At 39.7% G+C, this 24,665-nt stretch overlaps 1 protein-coding gene across 1 annotated transcript in view; it reads right to left on the reverse strand.

Moving 5' to 3' along the window:
* The window catches only part of epha5 (EPH receptor A5), a 76,898-nt gene extending 56,014 nt beyond the window's left edge, over positions 1-20,884 (reverse strand). Inside the window, exons 1-3 of the mRNA XM_084746359.1 lie at positions 20,649-20,884; positions 12,835-12,899; positions 3,791-4,511 (exon numbers count right to left, since the gene is read on the reverse strand). Coding sequence (XP_084602485.1) covers positions 3,791-4,511; positions 12,835-12,899; positions 20,649-20,748 — 886 coding nt within the window. The 5' untranslated portion in view covers positions 20,749-20,884. The remainder of the gene's footprint in view (positions 1-3,790; positions 4,512-12,834; positions 12,900-20,648) is intronic.
* Between the last annotated feature and the right edge of the window lie 3,781 nt (positions 20,885-24,665).

A 24,665-nucleotide genomic window follows, 5' to 3' on the forward strand; every position in this document is an offset into this window, starting at 1 on the left:
GACTGCTGGGAAGTAGCACAGTCTCATTTTGGGGTCAATAAATGACGTGGTACTGGACTGGTGCCTAGACGTGCACTTGCTTCTACTTAACAGCATTCAGACAGTACTGGACCAGAACAGCCCTAGATAATATACCAATATTTAAAAGAGAGAAGATGTGTAAATTAAGATTGTGTGTCTGATTTAATACTTTTTAAAGTACTACTAACTGCACCACAGTGTATAAACAGAGGTACTGCACGTGCAGCTGACATACTGCTGGAGCAGTGCAACTGATGTACTGTAAATAATGTATTACTGTCAGCACCATCAAAGTGTGTTCCTTTTACTTCAAAGACATCATATTCTCAAGATTAATGAGACTAAGAGTCCATGTTAGCAGCTCTGTGAAGCTTAAAGACATTACAAACACAGTGGTGCTTTAAACTAAATGCTAAACATACTAAAGTTTCAAAATGACAATAATACCACACTGAAGTCCGGTGAAAGAGGCAGTTCTCCTGCTCTCAAGGGCAGGATAATTTTGTTGTGGGGAAAACCTAAGGTGACAGTTTTATTAAGTGACTGTCCTGTTCACTCACATCCTCATAAAAAAACCTAACGTCAGTTTAGACAATAATTCAGCACAGGGTTAGAGCAACAGGGAAAGACCAATACACTGTGTCGAGACAAGGGTCACACTTACAATAAAATAGAAATAAAATATTCCAACAACAATTCATGACCATTACATCAGCAAGCAAGTACATAACATGAGTCAAAATATACATTACAACAAATTACTTATAAAAAAACAAAAATATCTAGAATACCACTCTCGTAATGAGGAATTCCACCACAAAGATGCCACAGTTCAAAAGTTTATCAGGCGTAATGTTTACCCTAGTCATTTTCTTAGTTTGACGTGATAGCATTGTAATGTTTGCTAATTAGCTGTAAACACAAAGTACAGTTGAGTCATCAGCTATGCTGGTATAAGGTCAAAGTATTAAGCAAATTACAGCACTACATGAAATGTTGAGGTGTCACCAAAGCTGTTACAATTTGTCCTGAGGGAGACATGCATATCTGTACCAAACTGCACGACAGTCCATTCAGTAGTTGTTGGAATATCTCAGTCTGGACCAAAGTGGCAACTGATCTGACCAACAGACAGAGTGACAGTTGGTCTGTCAGTTGCCATCCCTCGAGCCATGCTGGTAGCATGCTAAAAACTGGAGAAAACCAAACGGTGGTCTGCAGTATTTTGTGTGCCATTAGCATTAGCATGACAACTAAAGCTCAAGTAAACTTGAGAGTTGTGCACATTGCCAGATAAATATACAAGTCAAAGAATCCCAGGATAAGAAAAATAATTTCATTATTTGAAAAAAATGCATAGACGGCACAAAAAGCCATTTTTTAAAAAACTATCACACAGTCTCATTCTGAATATTCTGTGTAATTCTGAAGTTCACTCATTTCATCATTGATCAGTCTGCTGATTACTGACAGAATGAATCATTTTGTCATTAAAATCTCAAAAAAATTGTGAAAAATGCTTAACTCAATTTCAAACAGCCTAAAGTCTTCAAATTGCTTCTTTAGTCCAACCAACATATTAAAGGACAGCAGCAATTTTTTTCATTTAAGAAGATGGAACAAACAAATGGTTGACAGTTTGACTTAAAAAATGACTGAAATGATCAATCATCAGAATTATAGAAAAGTTGTCTTTCTAATAGCTAACTGATGAATCGACTAATCGTTGCAGCTCTACTCATGACTCACAGCACAGAATGAGCTCTCGTGTATATGATTTTTTTAGCCTTGTCAGCCACAGATCTCTTACAGTCTGAGTGACTGTACAGTCTGTGGCAGTACGACTCCAGGCAGGCCACTGGCATACTGACAGCTATTTCCTAATGATCTCCCCACAGAGACTCCATGTCTGACGAAGTTAAGCTAGAGATGGCGCACACTTTGTTACACAGCTAGCCTATTAAGTTCTAACATTTGATTATAATGGACTGATCATAGCTGAGAGAGGTGCTGGTTCTAAAAGGCCAGGATTTATGGTTGGATCTTCTAGAGGCGTGATGATGAACTCAATAGAAAACCAGATATATGAAGTGCTCCCTGAAACCGATGCTGCGCACGTGTGCAAAGCAGAAAAGCAAAACATAAAGTAAACCTCTGCATGTACCGTTCAAGAGTTGAGCACTGGAGTGCAATCTTTTAGTTCATCGCTTGAGACCGACACTTGATCAGTAGGGCGTTGTGTGAAGAGATGGAACAGTCAAGAGCCACCAAATAATCACGCATATCAATTTTCTGTACGACCTTAGCATCATGCAGCTATAATAACTGTTCTCTGGAATTTTTTTCTGAAATTTCGCCATGCCACTCAGAGATGCTCTTGGTTCCACAAGTAGAGTCTAGTGTGCCAGTCTGAAAATTGAGTAATTTAAAGACAGCACAGAGGAAGATTGGAGAGGAGTGAAGGGGAGAAAAATAGAGAGGCCCTGGGTGCCCGTGGAAATGGCAGTTAAGGTCGGCGGTGGGAATGTTTGGGCTTGAGTCGGAGCAGAACAGCGGCTGTGTGAGAGCAGCAAAGTGCTGCGGGGCTCGGGGGAATACCCTCCACTAAGCAAGGGAGGAACAGACACACACTCTCACAGTACGAAACACTCTTAGTAAAAGAATAAACACTCACTCAAGCACACAATACTAAAAACAAACATGTGCATGGATATAAAAATAAACAGAGTGAAGATGAAATCCAGAGGAAACACACGGATGCATGTACACTCCCAACCCTAAAAAGGCTAAAAATGTGAACACCGTACAAGGATTGTTAAAAAAAAGAGTAAAAAATAGCAAATTCTCACAATAATTAGTTAGGTTTCAATTTTGTTTGATAATGATGATAATCATTAAAATTATTGCTGATGAATTTTTAAGCGATTCGCCTCACTAGTCCCAAGTATACCACAATACCACAGAAAATGAATATTTACACATTTTGGCAAGTGCATGTGTAAGTGTTTTCTGACCCCAAAAAACCTTCCGTCAGAGTAAGTGAAGCATAAATACATTACAGTGCTTTTTCCCTTGTTGAAATATTTTGTGCATAATAACATGTCAAGACAAGTGCTATGGTGGGAAAACAGTATGTATAAAAAAAAAAGAAAACACAGAGCAACCTTTCTAAATTGAAGAATTTCCCTGTTCTACTGTCATATTACATATAAAAACTGAATTTTGTCATTTTCGGGATTTCATTTCATAAGCGCCAGTCATCCACACAATCTGTTTCAATTAGACAATTTCATTACACAAGAGAAGAGGGGCAGGAACTATTTTTGCTGACTGACTGAGGTACCAAGCTTGCTCAACTGTCATTGGAGGCTGGGGATTGGACATGGAAGCTCCTATTGGCTCAGATGAGATGCAAATCAAAATTTCAGACAGCAGCAGCCACGTTGAGACCAAATTATCGCCTCTATCTTAATGCAAACTCAAATGGATGGTGGATTACTGCTACTTCATATGTGAGTTGGCTCAGTTTTGTAATTGTTTGCAGCATTGACTGTAACTGCTGTTGTGGTAGTATCTCGAAATAGTTGGCATCAATCGGAAAACGAGAATCTTAGCTTTTTAATGGTATGTTGCATGAGTGTACATGTTTACATAGTAGGTAAGTACTTTCACGCCCCATGCCGCATAATGCGCCGATGGCCAGAGCTCAGGAGTTTGATCGACTAATTGTTGTAGCACTACTCCACACACACACACTTTCTCCTCTTACCTTGACACGATCCGTTGATTTCCTCAAATCCAGTCTGACACACACACTTCCCGATGGGCACCAGCCATTCTCCCTCTGTGCTGCAATGCATCCTGGGAGGCTCATAGAGAGGCAGGGAGTTATTGACGCAGCGACCCACTACCTCCACCAGCTGCGAGGCCTCTGATCCTGGGATGGTGTCAGGGAACTCGGCCAAGCTCTTCACCAGAAACGGGCAGCGTTTGTAGAAAACACGCACAGAGACTAAAGCAATACAGGCCCCCAAATCCTGAAATGCCAGGTAGAAGCCCTTCCGGGTCAAGGGACCTAAATCACGGACTTCGGTGTTGAGCTTCATAACACGGTCCCCCAGGTCCAGCTCAGTGAAGCTCTCATCAGCTGCTATGGTGTCAATTTTGATGTATCTGCTCTCCTTCATCGCCCTGTCTTCCTCCTCCGTTATCCCGGTTCCATCTCTCATCTCTCCTTCCTCCATTTCATCCTCGTCCCCGTCCGTTTCGTAGTAATACATGTTAAAGGTCTCCTTGCATGTCCCAACACCCCCGGGCAGGCTGTTGCAGTCTCTCAGCGTAAACTTTAGCTCGATGAAGACCCGCTGGGCGCCCTCGGTCAGGATCCAGTTGGTGTGGAGCCAGTTGTTCTGGTTCTGCTCCATGACCCGGCACACTTGGTAGGTGTGGATGGGAGCGTAGTCCTCGTCTACTTCCCCAATCTCCTCCCACTGCAGAGACAAAACATAGATGAATGAAAAGAGAGTACAAAAGAAAGGAAAGGTGGAACAAAACTGGATCACTTTCCTTTCTAACTGGGAAGCAAAGCTGACTATCAGACCCCAGGCCTCAGTGTGTATTTTGCATTTTCTCTTTTTTCAGTTGTTAAGGTATATCTTTACACTACTTTCTAACCTAGAGGTTGGGGCCCTTCCCATAAATCTGAGGGATCATGACATGATTAATGGGGTAGCAAAGACGAAAAAACAAAGTCCTGATAGAAATAACTATTCATATTTTGCACTTTTGCAAAGCTGTTCCTTTGAGCCTCAAACATTTATTCAAATAAAAAATAAAATCAGAGGGGTTATGCATATGTGTATTTGGTGAATCTGCTAATACCTTAGAGGCAACTGAAATGTGACAAAGGGCTTCAACTACACACTGTGTTTTTGTATGGGGTCACAAGAAAAAGATTGGCAGACACTGGTTTATTTTACATTTCAGAACTTTGGCTCCTTTCCCTAAGAGGGCTTTTGTGGAAAAAAAAAAACATGTTTCTAATATTTCTCAATTTAAGTAAGCCTATTTAAAAAAAAAAGCAGTTTGTATTAGTGCCAAATCTCTGATATCTATGCGAGTATCAGAAAATCCGAAATGACACCCAGAAGTACAGAGAAGAACTATGGAATTTAGTGAGAATGAGATACAGCTACACCTATTTGAAAGGCTTGAAAGTGATGAGGAAATTATATACATATATATGTGTGTGTGGTTAGGTATAGATAGCAGAATAATCCTCATCCCTTTCACCTCATTTCCTCCTATTGCAACGGACAGAAAAGGATGAGATAGTGTTATAGGGTATATATGCATTTACCCTGAAAGAGGGGTGGAGTTCTCGTCAGCAGAAAAAAGCATTAACAGACACTTCAAGGTGTGTTCACTGTACCTACTGTGCAGCTATACCTCTATGTATGTATGTGTGTGTGTGTGTTGTTGTGTATACATTCCTGCATGTGTGTGTGCATATATGTAAATGTTCTGTCAGTGTTCAAGCTTGCGTGAGTGAGTGTGAGCATCTGCATCCATTCCTGCGTGTGTGTCAGACAGCAGCATTAATTCCCTCTGCAGGTCTCCTGGGACGTGGCTATTATCTGCATCACTAGCACTCTCCCATGGCTAATACAGGCGCTTCATCATGTCACCGTAATATGGCCAGAGGGACCAGACTATGATCTGGTGTTATAGCTTAATAGCCCATATTAATCAATCCTTGCTGTAGCAGTTGTGTACAACCTTCTGTCTTTGTCTTTTTCTCTCTCATCTCTCTGTCTTCTTCTCCACCTGTTTTTTTTTTTTTTTTTTATTCCTTTCCGCTTTAGTCTGCCTCTTTTGTTTTCTGGTTATCGTCATTCAGATTCTGAACCTTTTTTTAATTGTCAAGTTATTGGACATTTTGTTGGATGTTAAATTCACAATGCTTCTGTATTGATACTTATAGTATATGTTTGTATTATTGTTCTTCTATCTTTAAGAGGACCAAGGTTAGTTCTGTACACTCAGACTGAAGACCTTCCAGGAAAGTTAGGACATTCATAGAAAGTGAGGACATTCTAACCAACTTCAATTCTTCAAGGAGCTGTTTGAGGGTTGTAATTTAGTTTAAGACATAGATTAGGTTAAGGTAAATGTAGTAACTGCATTACATTTCTGAGGGTCTTCACAAGTACACTGTAGATGCACAGACAGATCTGTGCATGCTTGTGTGTGACCGAGTCCCTATCTCTTCCAGACTCTAGCCCAGTCGGTCCCAGTGCAGACATTAAGCCTCTTACTGGTTAGATCACACAGATCCACCAGCCTGTTCTGAGCTTTACACAGCTTAACACACACACACACACACACACACACACACACACACACACACACACACACACACACAAACACACACACACACACGCGCGCACGCACATACACACACACACATGCACGCACCAATCGTTATTGGTAGCCCAGCAGGGAGTTTAACACAACGACCTTCTCTGCTTTTGCCTGGAATCTAATGGGTTCAGTATTTGTGCATAAAGCTTGGTTGCTGTTGTTGCCATTGGAAGTCCTCCCACTCTGTAGCTCTATTGTATCAACAGTGTTTGATTACTAAATGAGACATGGCACTTGCTAAGATAAATCTTTAAACTGAGTCATCAAACAATGATTTTACATGAGCCACTTGCAAGTAAATACCATATCATATGAGCTCTCAAAAACACACTTTTATTTTAGCAGGTGTTTCACACCTTTCCTTTAAAAGGGTTCTATGAAATGATATAGTTACTTTCCTGACATGATACACTGCCTTTTAAAACAGGGTGTTGGGGCTAGAAATTAGATATTGGAAAAAAAAACACAGTGCTTATGGAGAAAAATAATAATTTGGTCTGGGTGCCTATTCCAGAGATCTTTAAAGGCTACTGTACACATGGTATTAGGTGGGTAGGGGCCTCTGAGGTCAAACATAAGGCTTGGTGAGGAGAGCTACAGACTAACACTCCAAGGTCAGGACCACCCATGCTAATGTGAGGTGCTGTAGAAACAAAAGCATGCAATAATAGGGTACCCTTGAAAACGTATATAACTAATTAACATAAATAACAGCTTATATGTTCATTTTACAGTAGATCCGTACCGGCTTTGCCTCTTCCTCTGCTGATGATTCAGTAAAGCAATTTCCCATGTGTTTGTTTTAAAAATGTCATGTGATCACGTGAACACCCCTAACATTAATGCCATTCACACAACCTCGTCTTAAAGGGTCAGCTCACTGAAATTTCAGGAAGACATTTTCCACTTACTCTTAGTGGCATCTAGCCATACAGACACTTTCAGATTTACCCACTGACGTTTTCAGATATCTATTTCTGACATTTTGTTCAGTTTTTTTCCTTTAAACAACATCCGAGAAACTTTAATTAATGCAGTTTGCAGTTGATGGAAATTGTTGACTGCAAAGAATGTGAATTATGAATGTGAATTTAAAAAAATAGCAATATATCACATTGCTCAGAGTATCACAGAATAGTTGCATATATATCTAGATATGTAAATTGAATTGTAACTTCTGTATCGAGGTTGTCGTCAGATTCCTGCCGTCTTTCCATCATTGCCTACATTAATGGTCAATAGATCTTGGACTTTTTTTTAAAAGCTCTGAGCCACATGACTGCAATCACATTTTCTGGGTGGCAGCAAAAGTTTCAGAGGCAAATCTCTCAATACCTTGACACAAAAAACCAAAACTATCTGCATGTTTTTGGTGCGATTTGTGTAAATTGATGCACTAATGTGAACTATGGAATAGCCGTCAGATAAATGGTTCCAATAATCAGAGGTTCTCATTTTCAGACCTTCTCTCGCAGCCCTAACCTCTCTCTCACCTCTACACAGTCTCTTCTCTGCTTCCTGCCCTTTCCTACTTTGCTCCCCACAATGAACTGTCCCTATAGGCATCCTTCTAGCTGCTCATTAGTGTGTGTGTTTGTTTTGTTGACATTTATGTGTGTGGGTGTGCATGTGTGTCCGTGTGTCACATCCGTCAGCAGACCCCCCGTGGCTGTGCTGAGTGCCCTCCTGGCTCTAAGTCTATAAAGCTGTCTCTAACTTATTATTACCGCCCATTACCACTGACCAACATGACACCGTAATAGAACTGTCCCTTTCACTCCTTAACCATACAAGAGCCCCCATCCTCCTCCTCTGCCCCCGTATTTCTGCCTCCATCTCATTCCTCCAACATCCCTCTTCCTGTGCCTCATTCCTCTTTCTTTTCATTTCATCCATGTCTATCATCATTTTCCCTCTATGTGTCCTCTATTCTTCCTTTAATTATCCAATCTTAAGTCTAACCCAGAAACACTGTTCGACCGCTTCCCCCTTTCTCCATCTCACCCCCCTCCATTTGCAGCTTCTGACTTCCCGCCTTCTTCCTTGTCCCCAATTCCCGCTTCTCGCTTCCTTCTCTCCCTTCTGTCACACCTTCCCTCACTGATCTCTTCCGTTCCCTTATCTTTCTCCTTTCTCCTCTGTCCCTTTTACCCTTTGTCATCTTCCGTCCTTAATGGCACTATAATGTGCTATGGGGAAAAAAACAGAGGATGTACAAAAAAGCATTTTCGCTGCAGCACAACAAATCTCTAAGCAAACACTCCTTGAACTGTTGACTGAAAACAGTCACTCCCCTTCCTCATTTGGAAAAGACAGTTCAGGACCTGAACACACCTAGCCAACCGTTAGCTGTCATTGGGCCATCGTTCAGTGGCAGTGCTTGGCCACTACCCAGAGTTTTGCTGGGTGGTCTGCACCACTGATGCTAGCTTGCCCTCGTCTCTGGTCAGCTGAACCAGTGGAGGCAGTTGATAAAAGTGATTAGACAAATTCAATGTCCTTTCACCTACTTTAGTTTCTTTTTTGCTCTTATTGCACAAACATAAGACTGTGGGCAAAGTAGGTCTGAATAATTAGTTGATCACCTCACGTCAATGTCAGCTGGCTAACTCGACTTTGAAAGACGGACACCTTGCTGAAAGAGTTGTTGGATTCTCCCAGGTAAACTCAACTTTGATGCTGTTGTTTAAGCTTATCATCTGAAAAGCTCTTCATCAGGACCTCCAGTTTTCAGAGGATGAGGCAGTCCGTCCTGTCAGACTGTGATGCTGACAGTAACATTAGCTTAAGCAAGTTTAGTTGCAGAGCTGTCAACTTTATCATTAAGGCTCGTCAGTCTGATATCTAAATATTGTCAGACATGGCTGATGTTTTAGCTTAGTTTAATTTGTCACAAAACAACATATACACCACACAATTAATGAATTCATCATGAAAATAATTAACAGATTAATTAATAATAAAAAATAATTATAAGCCTTAATTGCAATCATGGTATGTACTTGCAAACTATTTTCCTCAATTTGTTCAGCCCTGGGGAAAAGCACAAAGAGGTAAAGCAAAACAAAATTTCACCGTCCCATTTTCTCAAATCTACACATTCTAACACATATTCTCAGTTCTTATTCTGAGCATGCATCAAGTCCATTTAGACAAACTCACAGTGGTTCACAGCTTGGCTTGTTTGTCCTTGTGCAATGCTGAGTCTTTAGGTTTTCTACTGACTTCTTCTCTTCATGCAGGCTCAGAGTGTGGTACATGTCAGCTGTCAGCTAACCATCAGCTACGGTCTTTGTGTTTTCTTCTGATGAAAGTTTTAACAGATGAATTGAGGTGATGCAAGGCATAACAATGCATTTCATCAGTCAGCCTTTGTCAGTTCTTTAAGGTCAGCTTGGTGTGTAACATTGTCATTGACACTGACATTGTCTACTAATCCTCGAATGAGGACAGAGCAACATGTTTCTTGGATCTAACAGACTGATGGGAGGGGATGCAGAAAGATTTGACAGCAAAATGATCCACATTGTGGGACTCTCTAATGGCACCTTCCTTCCTGACTTTTCTCATTTTATTCTTGTCCCTTCAAGATGCTTGAAGAAGTACCAGATAAAAGCATCTACCAAATGGCAAATTACACCAGCTAACTATGGCTCAAATGTGGAGCTTCAAGTAACTTCTTGAACTTTGGTGGTTCTTTTCTCTCTAATTATCTTATTTTCTGCATCAGCAAAATAACTTATGAATAATGTCCAACATTATATCTCTACAGACATGCTAATTAATTGCAATAAAATCTGTCTACAACTAGTTCTCTCTGTTCTTCTGCCTCTATCCTAATCTTTCATCAACTTCATCTGCTCTGCTGCCGTCATCAACCCACAACAAGACAATTTTGCTTTAAAGATACTTTAAATGGCACAAACTCTTCTCTTTCACCAATGTATCATTGCCTTCTTCACTGCACATTGTTCACTGACTTGTATCCGAGAAGACTTGTATTCTCAAGGTCACAGGAAACCAGTTTTTTTCCCCAAGTTCTCACTCACACACTTTGTCCATCTCAGACTGTCCTGCAGCTCTCTGTCTCTCACCAATTCTCTCCATCTTTGTCTTACACCACACCTCTCTCCACATTGCTAGATTAACCCACTAAGGGGACTCAATGCAAAAGTTTACTTTGGCCTCTTACTTGTTATGATATCTTTGAGACAGAGTTCTAAAATAAATTAAAAAAGGCACATTTTTCACAGAATTGCGGAATTGAGAATTGAAAACGAAATTCAAGTCCTCAGCTGCAAAATTGTTATTTAAAAACAAATCCATCCATAAATTAAATCACTAGGAGGATGGCCCGTTCCAAGGTTTGGTAGATTGATTTGAGAAGATTGATTTTTTAAAATATATTTTCCCAAAATAATTAAAAATGAAAATCTCCTTTAAAATTACTGTTTTGTCCCAATTCTAAAGAATGAGTGATAATATAAAGGAGAGAAGAATCCTCAACTCTAAATACTAAAGTTCAAGGAGCTTGTCCTGGATGAGAAGAGTTTTCAGTGACAACTTAAGCTCTTAAACCTAAATATTCATGTCTTACAATCTACAGTCTTCACTTTCAAGCTACTGTGTCAGTGTCATGCTGTTCATCGAAATGTGTCATAGCATTTCAAGGTCATCCATCAAATTTCAAACACTTATTTCACTCCATCTCCTTTTTGCCTAAATGCATGTTTCAAGAACTTCCAAAGCACATTGAAGCTTTGGAAGAGGGAAGCAGCGGAGAGAAGATGGTGCGATAACAAAGACAAGCAGATGACAAGAATAAGAAGAAAATGGGGAGTAAAGGAGTAAAAATGAGCATTCAGAGACACAAGGAAGGATGGGAGGGACAGGGATGAGAGCCGAGCCAAAAAAAAAAAAAAGTGAAGAATGAGAGGGAGACGATGATGGGGATGGAGGGGGGTGGAGGAGGAGAAAATGAGGGATGAAACAAACCATCTGGAACTCGAGACTAAAAAAAAAAAAGGAAAACTTTCGTGCCTCTTCAACATCTTATTTAGCCACAGAAGACTGCTGCTGCCAAGTGTGAATGTGTGCGTGGAGAATGTGCGAGAGTGTGCCGCAAATTGGGTTCCTGTCGTATAAATACTGGACATGATAAGAATTATAATAGCCAGCAACGATAACGTCTGTTATTTAAAATGCCATACAGGGAATAAATTATTTATTTTGTCAGGCATGTTTGTCATTTCAGGGTTAGACGACAGGTTCTAAAAGAAAAAAAATGACATTTTAATCACCTTAAACTGGAGCTGCATTAAAATATTACAGCTAATAAGTGAGAATATCATTATGAGATCCTTACATTGTCTTATCACGTCTTTTCTTTTCCTCCCCCCACCCACCCTGAATTCAGTTATTTATGCAGTTGCATTGTCAAAAACCACACACCATAATCATGTCTTCATTAATATGATTGCGCATACGGCTGCTTTTGTCAGCACTATCTCCCCCATCTACATACAGCCACAGAGTGGGCCGTGATTTGAATACCCGGAGCTGAGAAAATGCTATGGTCAGCACTATCGGTCCGGCGTGTATAGCTGCATATTTGCCAACAGGAGTTGTGACTATATGAGAGATTTTCCATTTGGATCAAATGGATGCACAAATGAATTCCTGTTTAAACCAACCACAGCACTATCAAGCCCCTGGTGGGCTGGGGAATTAAATTTTTCCCATGGAAAGGTGGCAGATTCGGCTGTGAACTTCTGTCTCATGAGTCGAGGTTCTGTTGAAACTCCAAAATACATTAATATTTTTTTTAACACCATTTCTTTTTCATTGAAATGCACTATACAATACCATGAAATAAGTATTTTTCCAACTCTAGTGAGTTATTCTCTAATTAGCCTTCACCATGGGAATACTTGGAGATGGAAACTCAATTCCTGGCTTGAGAATGATATATTCCATGGTGACTTTCAATATCTTATTCATGAATTCAATTTACCCTGATAATGAACTGAGAGTTCTTGGAAATTAAACGACCTTTAACCTTGATTAAACAAATGAAGAGCCTGTACTTCAGGGTAAAGAATAAGTTACAGGTGTCATTTGTCACACATAGAAAAAGAGTTTGAATTTTAAACTGTGCTTACAAGCAGTACCTGGCAATTTGTTTTAAAGGGACAAGTTTACAATTCTGATAACTGCTGATGTGTAACTGGGTTTAATAATTGTTCTGAAACACTAAAGATATTTGAAATACATGGTTTTGATGAGTTTTCATGTCATATGGTGTATTAAAAACATAAAAGCAACACATTTGGTTGTTATTTCTTCAAAATTAATCAACAATTGAAGCACCTCAGCGATGGTCATACTTACCCCATTCTTAGGATAGGCCACCCATCCGAGGTCTCCCATGACAGATCGAGAATCCAGCAGGTTCACTGTTGAAGATAAAGAGCACACAGTCTTAAGCATAAACGTGTTCCATGACCTCACCACGATCCACGTTTGCAATTGACTGGCTTGTAAACAGGCATGCACCTGACACTGGTCAGTTCAGTTCACTCCCTCTTGCTCATCCTCTTGCAGACGAGAGACATTTTTGAATTTGTCTTTTTTTTTCCCAACTGACCCTTTATAAAGTTGTCAGTCCAAATGTCAGTTGCTCTCCTCCACAAACCAAACAATGGTTCATTAATCTCAGTCGAACTAAAGTTCGGCTGTATGGTCCAGACTATTGTCCAGGGGAAGTTTCACTCCTGGAATTTTTTCTAAGGATCAAACTGGAAAGTCCAATAATCTGGACCAGCCAAGGTAGGTGTGAAAAGACTCTTAATCACAAACTGAGGATTAAAAAAAAGAATTTTCAATATACAGTCTTTGTAAATTCACTTTAGATCTGATCTTTGGACAGGTACTGCCACAGAACTTCTCTTCCATTTCTTCTCTGTGTGTCTTTGTGTGTCCCTCATAAAGGCTGACAGAATAAGGAGCACTTTCTCTTTGTATAATATACTAAACTGAATAAAATGAAGAGGAGGAATTTTTGTGCATAGTAGTTTAAATGTCAAGAGTCACTTTGTGAGTCAGAGTTGACATAACATTTGCCATGGCCTGCAGTGCTGTGCTAAGTGGCTATTATCTGTTTACACTCTTTAGTGGAACTGCACTTTTGTACGTTTTGTTGACCAAAAACTGCCGCTCAAACTCTACACTCCAAAAGTGCTCTCAGCTCAAACTGATCCATTAAAATCCTCCTTTCTCAGCCTCAGTTGAAAGCTGTCAAGTGCAATTACCTGACCACTGCACTCCTCAAAACATGTTTCCATCTACTCTTGTGCAGCACTGATGACGGTGTAGTCTCGTGAGTTCTGTCTCATCTTCCCTATCAGTGTGTCCAAATACTTCTTCGACAAAGTCACAAATGTTCTTGTCAAAAGTGCACTCACAAAGGGAACTGTGGACTCACAGAGGAGTTTCTGAACCCATTTGGAAACACTTCACAGAAGTCAATGCAGTGAACGTGTCATAGGCTGCAAGCTTTTCTTTCTGGCTTTGTGTTTCACCACAGGATAAACCATTGGTGATAAAAGTAAAACAAGCTATAATGATATGGCATGGATAACTCCTGAAGAATCAAAGATGTTCAGCTGATAGCCTGTTCAAGATAATGTTGATTATGACCAGACAGCATTTGTTTCAGTTGTTGGGTGTTGTTTCTACAGCATGTTACATAAAGTGAAAAAAATCCTCAACAGCATTTTCACAGACACTGAATACAGTCACGTCAATGAATATATGGTGCGTCTCATTTCTTGTAACAGCTTCAAAACTCATCTGAGTTTTCCATGTCATGACGTGCACTGTCATAAAGACAACTCCAGTACGGTCAGAGCGGAGTTCGGTTTTCTTTATCTCAGCATTGATAACGTTTGGCCTGATCAGTGTCTGATACAGTGTGTACTCAAACAATAAAAGAGGAAGTCCAACGAAATAATCTATTGACAAGATTTCCAGCTCCATGAAATGGGAGCAGATTAAGTGCTGACACACCACTAACAGAAGAAAGTAGGAGGTTATCTATTAAATGCGAGTCTAACCCCTTGTCTAGACCGCAAGCATCACATCAGTATCATGCTTGTGTGGCGACCTTGTTCACGCCACACTGAAGTATATGGGACCCATCTTGTCTGTGCATTTCAAAGCATCAGCACTGTCCTTTCGATATGTGTGAATTTCCATCAGCACGATGTACTTGATTGTAGCAAAAGCATGGCAGTGTTTGTATGCGTAGTGGGTGTGGATGAGCAAAAGGGGGAAAAGAGTGCAGTGGCTGCGCTCAGGACAGATAGGTGCTGGTGATCAAAGCAGAGGGATTCAATTTTACCAGTGACCTAAGACAGTAAATTCACCGTGTGCGAAAATCCACAAAAAGACAGAAAAGAGTCCGTGGAATGAATGGACAGACAGACGCCAAAAAGGCTATCTCATGCAGCTGTATCAGATGCTAAAGGAGCATAACAAAACATAGGTTTTTGACTAAAGATGCGTCAATAACAATTTTCTTGGCCAATTTTGATTTCTGATCTTCTGAACGCCTGACCTGCCAATTCCAATTTTGGCTGATTCCGATTTTCAGTATTTCTAAGGACTATAATTATCAGAATACACAAACATTTTTATAACTTTTGTAACTATTAAATAACCTTGACATTTTTTCTCAAAAGGTGCTCCAGGTTACAACCGGGCCTTATTATATTCTTATACTAAGATCACATTTGGAAGCCATGCAACAGTTTGCTGCGTCAGAGTGCAGACAGAAAAACAGAAGCAGAAGTTGAACAAGTCTGGATGAGAAAATGTTTGAGGAGACATTTTTAATTCTTCAGCCAGAACTGGAAGCAAGATTTTAATTGTCAGTCTGTGAACAGTAGTCTGCTGCTGGCTAACATTAGCCTGAAGGGCTACAAAGTTTACCATTGTTCAGTGACACCATCAGCTGTTCAGCTGCTTGTAGACTGTCTGTCTTCTCTTTGTCCTGTTCTTGAAATCCATCGCTAATGTCAACTTCATGCGAGCATGTGTCTGAGTGTGAGTGGCTATGACCAGCGCTGCTGTGACTGTGACGGTATGGTCTCTGTCGCACATAACATGATCATCGTACAGAGTGTGTGTGTGAATTCAACAGAATCCAAATACATGGCGTTGACTGGCCGGTCACGCTGGAAACCAGCTGGTTCTGGTCTGTGGCTGGTTGATTGGTGCATCGCTGTATTTGACAAGTAGGGTTGACATTTTATATGGTTACTGTTTCAGTATAACCTGTTTAGGTTTGTCTACATACACATCCTCCACAGAGAACTCTCGCATCATGTCACTGACTTTAACTCTGATCATCAACTTCTTCATACATGTTATTAGCTATAACCTTCATGACATCACTCCTGCATTCCTCTAATGGTATATCAAGTTGAGGTGCAAGGTTCATCCACGATTTTCCCTGATATAAAGAGTGTAAAGGGTTTTAAACCACTGTCAATTTAAACTGTGCTTAACAACTATCTTCCTTGCTTGGCGCACTAAAGCTGACAAATCCTGGGGAAAAAAGTAGCCACACTCACTAGAAAGGCAGCCAACAATCAAAATATTATGCAAATTCAAAACATTTTATATGCAAATATTTTCCCATTAAGTGTGATATTTTTATTTTTCCATAAAACCGGCATTAAAATTTCTATGCAAATTACAAATACTGTCTTTGGAAAGGCCTAACTAATGATCCATCCATGACAACTACTGTAGTGTGTATTTTTCAGACTGGACTGGATTGTTATTTTTTTCCCCACATTAGATGTTTTTCTTCTCACTTCCCTTGAAATTAAAAATGAATGACAGACCAGCCAGGTTGGTAAAAATTTAAATATTTTGCTGACTTAACCTTGCAAGATTTCTAAGGCCTGACAATCAATTTCAAAGTGTTACCTTGTGTCACTGTTTGAAGTTGCCAACAAGAGAAGTTTCCTCATGTAACATTAACACAGAGCTTCAATCAATCATCAATTAATCTCATAAATAGGATCCTTATCTTAAACCAGCTGTTGAGTGCAATATTTCCTTGCCACATGTCCTATGATATAGCCACGTCATAAAATAGCTGATCCTTTCATGAACCTTGCCACAATGTCAACAAAAGAACAGACAGCCGCAGTGAAAAGGTGGAGTAAGCAGAACAAAACATGAAGCAAGAGCTAGTTCAGGAACCAAGACACACTCGCTCGCAAACCCCTCCCAACACACAAACGCACCGTACTCTAGTCTTACTGTCTCCACTGCTCTGCAGAGAATAATAAAAGATGTCCTTAGGAGGCGATTAGACAACTAATTAGGCCATAAAGAAGAGATAAGTGATGCTGAACTAGATCATAAGGGATACGTTACCTCTTTCACACTCGCTCGCGCTCTCTAAGGATCAAACCACCTAACAAGTTAGAGCTCAGCCGTGACAATGATCTACAGAACTTATTATTATTAAAAGTCATCACTGAATGAACGGAGTGGGTTTAAGTCTTGTAGTGACATTACTTCAAGGATACTCTAAGTATTTCAAATACGCTGAAGAGACTAAGTGGATTTCCAGCACAGGGAATGCTGATAAAATTCTCCTTGAAATGACAGTTGAATATTTGATCTGAGAGGCTGCTTGGATATTTATTTTCAATTGCATACTTTTAGCACTCCTGCAGATGGGTTTAAGTGCCGACTTGACCCGCACTGATCTCTAATACAATCTTGTCTGAAACCATATCTTACCTCCTACTTCTGAAACCTAAGGTTAAAGTATAAAACATGTCATTTCCTCAAGATATTTGCCTCTTTTTAGTCTTTCCCCCACCCCCCGACTGTACTTGATGATGGTTGATTGTGGCATTTACATGTTAGCTCGGATCGCTCTGGGCTTAATGGCCTGCCTTCTCTCTCACACACAGGCAAACACACACTTCTTTTAAGCCATTTACTACAATTAACCCAAATCCACCATCCTCATTTGATCAACACCATTACCGACAAAAAGCAAAGTGATGGGTTTTAAACTCCCTTAAAGCGTAGGCTCACACACCCGAGATCATCCTCATTAGTCAGACGTTATTATTAAATCGAAGACAATAACAATCTCTAAAACAGATGTGAGGCATCTGGCTCTGTATCAGGATGTTCGCAGAAATTGAGCAATTTAAATAAGAATGGATTAGCTTCAAGAGAGGAAATTAATCAAGGTGGCACAGTGTGTACAGTTTTTCTCTGTATCATTCATCAGTGGTGGAGCAAAGCCTCGCTGCAGGATAACTGTACTCACTGTTAGAGAAATGTTAAAGGGATAGTTCGGATTATTTGAAGTAGGGTTGTATGAGGTAGCTGATGCCAGTCGGCACGCCCCCAGTTTGGAAAAGCAGAGAGGGGCACCACCACTGACGCCAAACAATGAACTGCTGTGGACAGTGTCAGCTACAAAAGGTACTTTAACCACTCCAAAAAAGGTCCATGTGAAAAAAAAAAAAACATTATCAATATGTTTGCTATGTTTAGAATATTTTCATCACTTTACTTCACCATCAGGCAGTTTTTTCTGAATGACAACCAAAGTTTTATGAGCCAAATATTGCTCTCTTCAAAGCAACCAAACTCCATAGGCAAAATCAGTAATTCATCCACACAGAACACCGGAGTTGTGGGTCTACAACTGCCTTGATCTGTTGGTTTGAGGTGATTTGGTGATTTTTTTGGTGATTTTAGTGAATTCTTTTGAAACACGTCAGTCACAAAAACAGATCGAGGCAGCCATACAACAGCAACTCCTGCGTTGCTGACAATATCTACAGCAGTTCATTGCTTAGGTTCTGTGCTGGTGTCCCTCTCTGTTTCCTTAGAGTGGGGGTGTGCCGACTGACAACTACAGTAGCTTTACACTGACTACCGATAAGTACCTCATACAACCCCATTTCAAATAATATGATATGAACTATCATTTTCATGTAATAAATGCATCAAGACTTTTTTTCTGTTCACTCCCCCACCTCAATCAATTTAGGACACAAACTTGGCATATAGACGCAAATAAAAAATGAACTTCAGTTTGACACACAACAGTCTGTTGTGTGGTGCAGTTCAGGACACATTACTCTGCACAACATCAGCATGCTAGGATTTTACTGTCATATTGTAACAGAAATTGAGACAGGCAAGTGGCCAAAGTCCCTAATGATTCTTTCAAGATGTCTAAAGTGAGCTGAAAAATGGTTTAATTTTACTTTTTCAATTACAATAAATTAACCCAATGAGAGAATAGCGGTTATTTTAATTATGGGCTTCACACTTCTCTCCAATTATGCATGCAGTGTCTGTCTATGATGAACCATTGCAATGCAAATATGTGCCAAATGAATCTATCTGTGCTGAATGGCAGCCTCTGTGCTCTTAAAAGGTTAAACGTTTAACCGTTGTGTTTTGTCAAGTAGAAGTTTGTGGTTTTTTTAGTCAAACTCGACAGAGAGCACATATAAAACAAGTTTTTAACAATGAGCTGTTGCAGGGAAAAACAAATGACAGGTTTGATAAATGATGACAGCAAAGAAAAGAAATGTGGATATGCTTTCAGGGCTTCTCTCTCGTTTTCATTCACTGCAGGCAAAACACAAACTTCTGATCCAGTCTGCCATTGATTCAAAATCCTCAGTCTGAAACTGGGCTTTAACAAGACTGTGTCGTAATAAAATTGGAATTCAAGTATTTTCAATTGGTATTGCTGCGAACAACATATTGCATGGGTAATTGTTTTGGATATTTAAAGTAAAATACTCCTTTGAAGTGAGCTTTTGGTAAAATGATAACTTTTCACTCTCTTTAATGCTTGTTAGCCAGTTTGTACCAGCATAAAAATGTAGCGTATCCCATGACGCACAGATAAATACAATGCAATACAAATTCTCAAAACCCTGGCGCGTAATTGAATTCAGTGGACACCGATACAAAGAGGTAACCTATGTATTCTAGGTGAACTTTAACTATTTCATATGTTGCCCTGCAAACCGCTGCAGGAGTGTCCCATGCTGGTCACACTTTTGTGAATCTAAACTTTGACCAAATAAATCTGCCATGTGAAGAATAAGCAGGTTGATGAATGTCCTCTCTTTCCCGGATAATGCCGTCTAATAGCCTCAAACAATGGCAGTCATCTCATGCTGCTCAGCCTGCGGACAATGGCGTGGGAACAATACTTGACACACTGTTTCATACATTTAACTCTTTTTATCTTTATTTATTTAAGCCACTTGGTAAATGTCTAATATTTTGCATTAGGTGGGATGCAGGTGCATTAGTTCAGTTTAGATGAATACTGATTAGTTAACCATTTGCAACCCAGTGCATGCATATGGGGATGCTTCAAATTATGAGTGCAACCAAATAAAACTGTTAATGTCTGAAAACATGAGAAACATTACTGCAACGGTCTACTATGAGATCTCATTGGTTGTTAGACATGTTAACAGGATGCAAAGGTTAAAAGGATTCAATTCAGGTGTTTCAAAACAGAATGACAGACTAGACTAATATATTCTTAAATAAGGAATGAGGAATATCACAGTGAAAGCCATTAAGTTCTCATTATTATAAGAAATAAAAAAAAACTGTGGTCAATTAAAACTCAGCCAAGTAAAGGAAATGGGAATTCCTAATGTGATTTTTTTCTTTTATTCTGAAATACCTGACAGCACGTTGAGGTCAATGTCAACTCAACAGTGTGAGCACCTTTAAAGACGACGTTTAAGATCAATCCAATGATCTTTGCAGCGCACTGTGCGTCTGTCGGTGCTCTCAAGTCCTCAAAGGACTGTTGGTTATCTGGAGAGACGCATGTTCTGTGCAAAGGTCCTTTTTTCATTTCAGCTTTGACTGTTTCGGAACATACAGTCAGACTGAGGGGACACGGCTGTCATAAACATTATCAGCTCAAATTAAATTTATAGACGACCTCATTTTCTGCCGTCGGCACCGTGTAGTCAGCCGACGGTCTGGAGCAGCAGAGGAACAAGACGGACCTTTAACCGGTCACACTTGTCAGTGCCAAATTAAAGCCCGGTATTGAACCAAACAGCGGTGCCATTAACCCCAAAGTGTCTCTGTGCGTGTTTTACCTTCATTTGCGGGGATGCACCACGCTCCGAGCGATGCCACACTCCAAACCCACGTCCATGCCACCAGCCGAATGCCACAACTCCACCGGCGAGATTGCATGGCGCATCCAAAAAAAAACACAACCGGCAACAGATGAGGTTTTTCCTAAACAGCAGCAGTTTCGGTCAGCATGAAGCGGGGTGCCGTAATGAAACCATCTGTATCGTTGTGCGTCCGCGCAGAGAAGAGAGAGCTCATACTCTGCGGCGGGTACAGGAAGGTACTGAGGAGCTGTGTGCGCTCTGGGTTTGGGGAGGCGGGCAGCGCGCCGGGGGGGCGGAGTGAAGCGCAAGTCTCTCCAATCACAGACCCTCCACAGGTGAACCCCACTGCTGCGGGACTAGTTTCTCCAACGAATAACCGATTACCCTTCACTCGTTACCACTTTCAAATGTAGTTTCATCATTGTTTGGTGTGTAATAAACTTCTCACTCATGTTGCATTTGTGGGCTTGTGACTTATGAACCTTTATACCAGTTATTTCACACACACACACACACACACACACAAACACACACACACACACAAAAAAAAAAAAAAAAAAAAAAAAAAAAAAAAATCTATGTGCTACAGCCCTCAAAATTATTTGGAGGGTGGTGAATTTAAGATTTTTTTTTTTACTTTTGACTATTTACAGATTTTCACAAACTTCCATGGCATTTTACAATCAATAACTATTATGATTGAGGTTACTTTAAAGTCTCCACTCCAAAATTGGTTTGAGTTTGATTTCCAGTAGGAAAAAGTAGTTCCGGTAGATTCTACTGCAGAAACAAAGTAGGTCCTTCATGAAACTGCTGTCAACAAGATCTGTAGATTTTTTTGAGCTACTGGGTCATGATTTTTGTAAAGAATCACTGATTTAGAATTTATCAAATGTATTCTTGCAGTATTTGTAGCAACAAACACATTATAATGGACAGAAGGCAGACATCCCTATGGCTCTGCAACTTCCACCAAACAAATCTAGATTGATAAAAAGCGCTACAGGCCAGGGGGAATATGTATTTTTAATTTGGGGTGAACTGTCCCTTTAATTATGATTTTTTTTTTTGGCTCTCTGTGCTGCAGCCTCCAAAATGAACTAGAGGACCAGGATCAAAAATTTAAGATTATTTCACCTCTGATGATTTCCAGATTCTTACAAAATTGGTATTTTATGACCAATAACTAAGATTAGTTGAAAGTCCCCTCCACTCAAAAATATGTTTCTCCTCTTCTTCCTATGGTCGGATGTTTCTGCTTCACTGTGCAGAATGATATATGTTTAGACTTCGACACTAGTAGGATTTCTTCACAGTCATCTGCTGAAAGTGGAAAGTTTTTTCTGTGCTCACTGAATATCTGATTTTAAGGGGCGGGCTTACAAGCATGATTTGTGACATCACAATTAATCCTGGTCCAATTTGCAACTTATACAAGTGTGATGTAGAAACCTGAAGCAGTGCACATACACTTAACAGTGAAGCAGGAGACATCTTGCGTCCAGCAGGAAAACTGAATGCACACAATTTGCATATTCATAGGTTCTGGTATTTTTAATGCAGTAGAAGGAATAGATGCCCTTTTAAGGCAAAACTATAATGTGTAAATGTTTTTGGTTTTTTTTGTGGAAAAACATACCAGGGACAAGCAAATCATTATCATTATTATATGCAATACCATGCCACATTAGGGGTGGAAAGATTGTACAGTTAGAGATGAATAGGTTTCTGGTGAGGTTGGGCTGGATTTACTGTTTAGCAGCAGTGTGCGATGTTGTGGCAGCGCCATATCACCAGCAGTGAAGGAAAGAGGTATGACAAGAAAGTGAAGTAAAGCCACATGACACAATCAAAAACATTAGTATTTTCTTTTCGTACTGCAGCCAGGCAACATTTTCTCGCTCCCTGTAACTTTTTTTGCTGTCTGTTGTGGGCTTTAGAAGCAACTTTAGGCGACATGACAAGTCAAGGTGAGAATCTGGGAAACAGCCTTGCCTCACTGTGAAATTTCTTATACTGCACTTTTCATCCAATACCCCGTGTTGGCTAGAATATATAATATCTTTTTCAAAATAAAATATTAAAATATTTTTGGGCATTCTGTGCAAGGAGAGAAGGTTATTGTGATATGCAAAAAAAAATTGTCCCTTGCAAGAACTAAACAATGGAGAATGCAGTTATATAGTATGCTTAAGACTAGTGACCAAGCTTTTGCTCTCCTAATTCAGGTTTTGAAACAGTCTCCCTCTGGCTCTGGGGGTCAGGTCAGCAAACTTTTTTGAGCGTAATGCATCTCATGTCAAGAACTATTTATTCTTAAATATATTTGTATGCTTCTTTGCCCCTGTGTGTTCTCATGCTTTCAACAATCTGTTATTTTCCTTTGGGGTTTTTTTTTTGCCTCTGTGCCAGCCACAGCTGTGGCCGGAGGAATCATATTTTTGTTTTCGGTTGTTTGTCAGCCTGTCACAAATGATACTTGGACTTAGGAATGAACTGATTAAAATTCGGTGGTCAAAGGTCAAAGGCTGAAGATGTGTGTGAAGCATCTATGTTTTAGAATCGGTTTCTTCTTTGCAGCAAAATCCATATTTTAAGCATTACCTACTGTCACAGCTACAACTTTGAGTACTGTTAGATTCAGCTTTATTGGCCGAGCATGCAAACACATACAAAACATTTGTTTTTTTGTTTCTCTCAGTGAACGTACTCACTAATAGACATAATACGTTCACAGCAGTAGTCCACCACAAGCTCATTTTGCTGATACTGGTCATCAGGTGATTGCTGTTGCAACATGTGTTGAAGCTCTCTTGCACTTGCATGTTTCTCACTAAAAATTATTCAGTGATAACTTCCATTTTGATAAATAAATGAATAAATAAATAAATAAATCGATACCTTTATAAACTGCAACTTGACTGGTTGGTGAAGGCATACAGCCACCTGTCACCTGTAACCATGATCATGCCTTGTAAGCCCTGGTTTTGAAAAGTGTTGTACATTTTTGTCCATTAACTGTAAAACAAATAAACTTTTCCAGTCAGATAAACTTGATATTATTTCAGTTGTAAGTGAGGAAACATGTTCAATAAGCTTAAGTTGAACCAACACCTCTTCAGGCACAATGACTAACACATTTGATTTTCTTTTACATTTTATAAGTTTGAAGAGTCAGTTCTTCATTTCACACAAAGAACTCAGAGCTGCTGATCCTGTTGGAGCTACTTTGTTCCAGCATTGGCACAAAGACAATTTGTGAAATGGCTCCCAGTGAATTTATTAAATTTTAAGTGTAAGGGGGAAGAAAATGAATCCAATACTAACCTTCATCATGGTTTTCAGTGTTTTCATTATGAAAACAGGCAACCAGGGCTTATCTTAAAGTGACACACAACAACATATGTGTTTTCATCAAAGAGTTAAAATGATGGAGAGTTTTATCTTGATGAATTAGTTGAACTCTGTACGGAGCTGTACATTCATTAAACACAGCATTTCAAGTCAAAAGATTTAAAGTTAGAAGAACTCATATTTGTAAGTTGTGAAGCATCTGTCAATAAATATGAGAAAATTTAAGTTTAATTAACTTGGTTAAATAAAAATTACTGAAAAAAGTTCTTTAAAATTTATCAAAAAACGATTTGTTAATTCCATTCTCATATGAATTTTAACAGTGCAGTTGTGGCATTCAGCTTTGTCCCATCATAACTAGCGGTCTGCAGGTTTTCAGAATGTGGGTTCAATGATTGGTTCAACCTCTTTGGTTGAAGGATTCTCAATAGAGCATAGCTTTAGCTTACCAACTTAAACAAAGCAATGCCCAATAGGAATGTGTGAAACAATTTTCCTAAAAAAGAAAAAAGCTTAATTCCATGGGTTGAGTGTGGTCTTTTGTTTATAGGCTTAGGCTTATAGGCTTGTTTATAGGCTATAGGCAGGGTTAGTTGACTCAATGCAACATGACAAATTGGAAAAGTAAAGACAGAAAAG

This window comes from Lutjanus erythropterus, chromosome 20, assembly GCF_056507025.1.
Source record: "Lutjanus erythropterus isolate fLutEry1 chromosome 20, fLutEry1.hap2, whole genome shotgun sequence".
NCBI classification, from domain to species: Eukaryota; Metazoa; Chordata; class Actinopteri; order Lutjaniformes; family Lutjanidae; genus Lutjanus; species Lutjanus erythropterus.